This window comes from Pinus tabuliformis, chromosome 1_1, assembly GCF_031772625.1.
Source record: "Pinus tabuliformis cultivar Carrire ecotype Pingquan chromosome 1_1, CPIR1, whole genome shotgun sequence".
In the NCBI taxonomy this organism is placed as follows: domain Eukaryota; kingdom Viridiplantae; phylum Streptophyta; class Pinopsida; order Pinales; family Pinaceae; genus Pinus; species Pinus tabuliformis.
In genome coordinates, this window is record NC_142297.1 from 217,851,241 (window position 1) to 217,856,986 (window position 5,746).

General features: G+C 37.7%; 1 protein-coding gene across 1 annotated transcript; it reads right to left on the reverse strand.

Annotated features, from left to right (window-relative positions):
* Positions 1 to 802: 802 nt before the first annotated feature.
* LOC149212318 (disease resistance protein Roq1-like) lies at positions 803 to 4,610 on the reverse strand. The gene is made up of 4 exons (XM_089390591.1): positions 3,835 to 4,610; positions 2,600 to 3,716; positions 2,211 to 2,486; positions 803 to 2,073 (listed from the first exon to the last, which is right to left on the reverse strand). The coding sequence occupies exons 1-4, from the start codon at positions 4,443 to 4,445 to the stop codon at positions 916 to 918; spliced, it is 3,162 nt and encodes a 1,053-aa protein (XP_089246717.1). The 5' UTR covers positions 4,446 to 4,610; the 3' UTR covers positions 803 to 915.
* Between the last annotated feature and the right edge of the window lie 1,136 nt (positions 4,611 to 5,746).

Sequence of the window (5,746 nt, forward strand, 5' to 3'; positions counted from 1 at the left end):
TAAATGAATTATTTCAAAGAAAAAAATTAAAAGTTATTTTTACTTTATTATTGATATGTCAAAATTTAACTATATATGATTCACTATTAATCTGTGAGATTTTAACTTTATTTCATTGTTATTTAACATTACTTCAACAAAATAAAAATTCAATTCAACCATTAAAATATTAAATATAAAAGTTATATTTCAAATTTATAATTTAAAGAATACTTATAATTTCAATATACATTAAATTGTAAATTATAAGTTATATTCTAAATTTATAATTTAAAGAATACTTAAAATATTTTCAATATACATTAAATTCTAAATTATTTTTTGAAAATTTCAGATTACATTTATAAATAATACTTCTTTATTCATGGAAAAATATATCCTATACATCACTCAAATTCAGTACTATCATTGGAAAGTTCAAATACATAAATTCGGTTTTTTCTGTATTGGAAAGTTCAAATACATAAATTCAGTTTTTTTATTTGTTTTTCTATATTTGAGTTATAATTTTTTGGTCTCTGATTTTTTAAAATAATAAATTTAAATTTTTATAATGATGTACATTTTTCAAAATGTTGAATTTACTTATGTATTATAAAACACATAACATATTTTAAATTAAAAAAAAAAAAAATTATCACAACTTAGAAAAAACAATATTCACTTAAAATCATATTTCAACTTTGTAAGAAAAGAGATATCACATACATAAAAAAATCAATCTTTCGATACACCGGAGACTCTACATTATATTTGTAAAATAAGAAAAATCTCACTTGAAAATCTTATTTCAACCTACATAAAAATCAATCTTTCGATACACAGGAGATTCTACATTATATTTGTGAAGAATTTTTATACACAGGATGTCGGAAACCTGACCTTCAAAATCAGTATTATTGAATTCTATTTCTATTATGGAAATAGATGTCTTGGCACACTGCGAAACCCCGGCGTTGAAGAAGTTAAACCATCATTATTGAATCCTGCAGGGACACTAAACCCTGACCACACAGTTGAATTACCGGTTTCATTATCGGATTCCATGTTGTGACCGGAAACCAGCGGCACTGCACTGAAATTATCATTGCTCAGGATAGGGGAGTCTGTGGAGACAGTGGAAACCCGAGCTTTAACTTCATCGCTCAGTATGGCGGGGTCTGCGGACACAGTGGAAACCACAGACGACAATTTAACTTCAACGTCCCGGGTTTCCACGGATTCCCCCATACTGAGCAATGATGTTAATGATGATAGTTTAACTTCAACGTTCCGGGTTTCCATAGACTCCCCCATACTGAACAATGAAGTTAAATTATCCCCGTTAATTTCATTGCTCAGTATGGGAGAGGCTATGGAGATCACAGTGGAAAGCTGGGATGTTGAAGTTAAATTATCATCATTATTATTGCTCTCAGCTATGGGAGAGTCTATTTTGAAAGGCAATTTTTTCAAACGGCTGCAATTGTCCAGGTGAAGGTTTCTTATCTTCCCAAAAGATAATGGGATCCTTTCCAGACGGCTACAATGGGACAGGTCAACATATTGGAGGTTCGTTAAATTGTCAAAACAAGATGGCACCATTTCCAAATGTCTGCAATAGGACAAGTCAATATGTTGAAGGCTGGTTAACTTACCAAAGGACTCTGGAATGATCTGGAATTTGGTGAACTTTAAGTCAATATGTTCAAGCTTTCTCAAGTTCCCAAAGGATTCTGGGAACGTCTGTAACTGGGAACGGGTCAAGCGAAAATGTCGAAGGTCAGTCAATTGCCCAAAGTCACCTGGAAGCTCCTGCAGATCCCGGCACTCGTACAAATTAATATGTTGGAGTTTGCCCAATCTACAAAGGCAATCTGGAAGCGACTTCAACTTTGAACAGCTCCTTAACTCCAAGTGTTTCAAGGACTTCAGATGACCGAACTCCGGTGGCAAAGTTTCCAGACGCAATCTTCCAAGAATTTTGTCAGGTTCCAGGACAATCTTTTCCATTTGATTCAGCTGCCCTATGGACGTTGGAATCTTTAACACACTATCAGTAGCGATATGCAACTCCCTCAAATGCAGAGGTACCTGCAATTCTTCCTTGGTGTCAAAAGTTTTGTGCATTGCGGGATTCGAAGACGGAATATTGAAAACCAAAGCAACATTTGCAATAAATTAAGGAAAATAAATACAACCTTATGTCAATAAATGGCCTGACTAGTTACCTGAGATTGATGTTGCCATAGTGTTTTGAACTTGCTTCCCTTTATGAATAAAACTCTTAATTCCTTCATTGGAATGCTCAAAGGTATAGAGTAGTGCGGACAGTTAGACCAGCACAACCATATTGGTTCTGGTGATCTGAGTTTATGTACATTGTAGCTTCGAAATACGTTATCCAGACAACCTTCAGCCCTAAGCAGCTTCAAGCTACTTAGCTGATGCTGCCCAATATAATGTATCCGAGGACTGCACTGCGCAAAGTTTGTGATTCCACGCACCTAAATTCTTCTCTGAAAACTGTTAGAAGCAGTATTGAGACCTTACAAAGTTTTAAAATTCAAAATTCGACAGTTGACATTTTGAAAGTCTGTCCAAAGTTTCAAATGCTTACCGCTAAAAATGACCACCAGTGGAAATCTGGGCCCCAAATACGACGCCGAGGTTCTGTCTCCGCCACAGACCTTCCCAGGTCTCTAAGATGGTCATGCATCTTTATACATTGTTTCCCGTCCACCTCCAAGACTGGGTCGATAATGGTGCATTTTTTCCGATGCAACTCCACGAGACATTTAGCATCTAGCTTCTGAAGAGCCAGCCTTCCTGACCACCCGCATCCGTTCCAAATCCTGATGGCTGTGTCCTTGTCTTCTCCTATGAAGAAACAGGCAACATCTAAGAAAATCTGCTTCTCGTCTTCTTCGAGACTGTCGTAACAATTTTTCAGAGTGTTTCGTATATCCATTGGAAGTATTTTGGAGAATCTGAGAAATTGCGCTTCCCAGTTCTCAAGATCCTTTTCTCCATAGAGAAGCGCCCCGATGACTTTAAGAGATAATGGCAGCCCATCGCAGGCTTTCACAAACTTATCAACCACTTCACTAAATATTGCATCAGGATAGGGTTGGTGGAAGGCGTGCCAGCAAAATAGCGTTCTGGAGTATTGTTGATCAAGGCCTTGTAGCCTGTAAATAGATGATCTTTCAATACCCCAGCTTGTAAGTACGTCCTTATGGCGAGACGTAACTGTAATCAAATTCTTGGAGTCAAGGGCATCCCAAACGGGTAAAAGTGCATTTAGCTGTTCAATATTATCTACATCATCTAAAATGATTAGAGCCCGAGAAGAAGAAAGATGCTTTCTAAGCTCCCCTATACCTTCAGCAGTGTTGTCTATTTCCTTAGAAAATGGGTTTAAACAACCCAGAAGTGTGTTCTGCAACGACTTTAAAGAGCTTCCTCTCACATCAAACAAAAAACAAGAACGACTGTAATGTGATCTCTTCCGGTTGAAGAAATGTTTTGCGAGGGTGGTTTTTCCAATCCCGCCAAATCCCACAATTCCTACAACCCTACCCTTCACATTTTCGTGCTCCTGCAATAACACTCCGTTTTCAAAATCTTTGACCTTGTCCTCCAATCCAGTTGGATATTTGGAGACATCCAGTGGCGCTTTTGGAACTATTTCCAGCACTCGTTCCACCACATCAATCAGCAGCCGCCCCTCGTCACTGAACAATTATCAAAATAAAATCACTAGTAAGAAAAGCCTAAGGACATAGTTATAGCTTTGAATCAAACAAATGAATAAAACAATGATTAATGACCAGGGATAGCTAGAGGTCTCACCCGCCATTATACGCCTCCAACTCGAAACCGCTTATACCTGCAACAACATAAAGAGCATCCCTCCATTTTCGTATTGTGTCCGAGTCGTATCGCAGCTTTTGTTGTCGAATTTCTGTGTCAAATGTTTTCTTCTCCTCTAGAACACGCAGGGCTCGAGCATACACTCCAATATTACCCTCCGTCCCCCGGCTGGGATTGCACATACTGAGGCTATTGTCTACCTGCGTCCGCCGAAGTTCTGAAGGCTTCACATTATAGAAGATGGGAATAATGGTTGACCCCGACTCCTGTTTCGACTTCAGCATGAGCAGCAGCTCATCCAAACACCAGGGTGACTCGCAATAATTGGGAGATAAAATAGCTATATGGACGGAGGCAGCTCTAATAGCACTTTCTATCTGAGGGGTTAAATTATCTCCTTTCTGCAATTCTTCCTGGTCCAGAAAAACTTGCAGTCGGTGTGCTCTGAGGCGATGGTAAAGATGGCTGGCAAAGGTTTTTTTAACATCAGGCCCTCTGTGATTGATGAACACTTCGTATAGGTCGCATTTGATGCCATCCTCGATGGAGGTGGGGGTGGAGGCGGAGGCGTGTTTGGCTGAAGATGCCATGGGATGCAGAATAGAAAAGAAGTAATGCGAGAGATTGGGAATGCGCACTCAATCACCTCAATATTTTCGTCTTCGTTTGGTTGCACTCACTAGTGCAAAGTGGGTACTACTTGCTTCCAAGTTATCACGTGGCCTTTGGCACGCTGTGTCGCTAACTCTATCTCTCAAAACTGGGCAATCACAGATATCAGAACTGCAATGCCATGATCTCATATTTATAGGATGAAACATGATTAGCTTCTGTTATTGTTTAACTATTTGGTAAAATGAATGACCACTGGTAGAGTTTTAATGGGTAACGAAATCGATGTGCAGGTGCTTTGACAATTTCCTCAATTTCTTCGTGCCACCGACTCCATATTTAAAAAAATCCCATCCCTGATCTGGTAGATTACCATGCCTTGATGTAATATTTTTTAAAAATATTTTAAAAATATAGAATCTTAGTGCATATAAGAAACCCCTTGCCATGGAACTTCGTTTGATCAAGTTGGATGCGTCATGCTTATGTGTAATGCAATTTGCAACTTCTAAAAGAAGCTAACCACTATGGATAATACATTGCAATGCAACTTATCCGGTCATTATCTCTCTATCCAATGGTAGGTATGATGACCGTGCCTCATATCTATATCCAAGGTAGTAGGTGTGAGGTGGTTTGGGCTTCCATGGTTGGCAAAGTTTGGGATAAAAAAATCCATTATTTTCAATAGCCATCCAAAACCAAAATCAAATAGGTTCGAGAATATTCGTAAAACGGGGTTGTTGAGAGCCTTGGCCTTCATGTGAGGATAATATTTCAATATTTGAAAAGTGGGATATTGATATGAAGTGATAATTTTGTTTAGTTTTTATTTTATTTTTAATTTTATTTTTAAAAATTTAAAAATTATATTAAATTAAGTATTATGAAAAACCCCTTAACACTACAAATTTTAAAATTTAACCAATCTAATTTAAATTTCCCAAAATTTATACCAATATTTTCCAAACAAAAACGTGCCCCCTCACCCTACCTTTACTTTTATTTTTCCACGCAAAAACGTACCCCTTACCCTACTCAGGGCATTCCCGTCTCAACTACCATTCAGGATTCGTACTCTTCTCCGGATATTGCGGGGTCATTGTCAAATACGCAAAAGCCTGGTAAGCCTTATTTTTCCAAACGTGTTAGACATTTTCGTCTATTCCATTTTATTCGCTAAATGGCATTATTAAACAACAACTATTCCTTTCAGCCTTGGACAAAAAATTGTCCTCCCCCATCGTCTGCGGAGTTTAATAATAATTTAATGGATTAA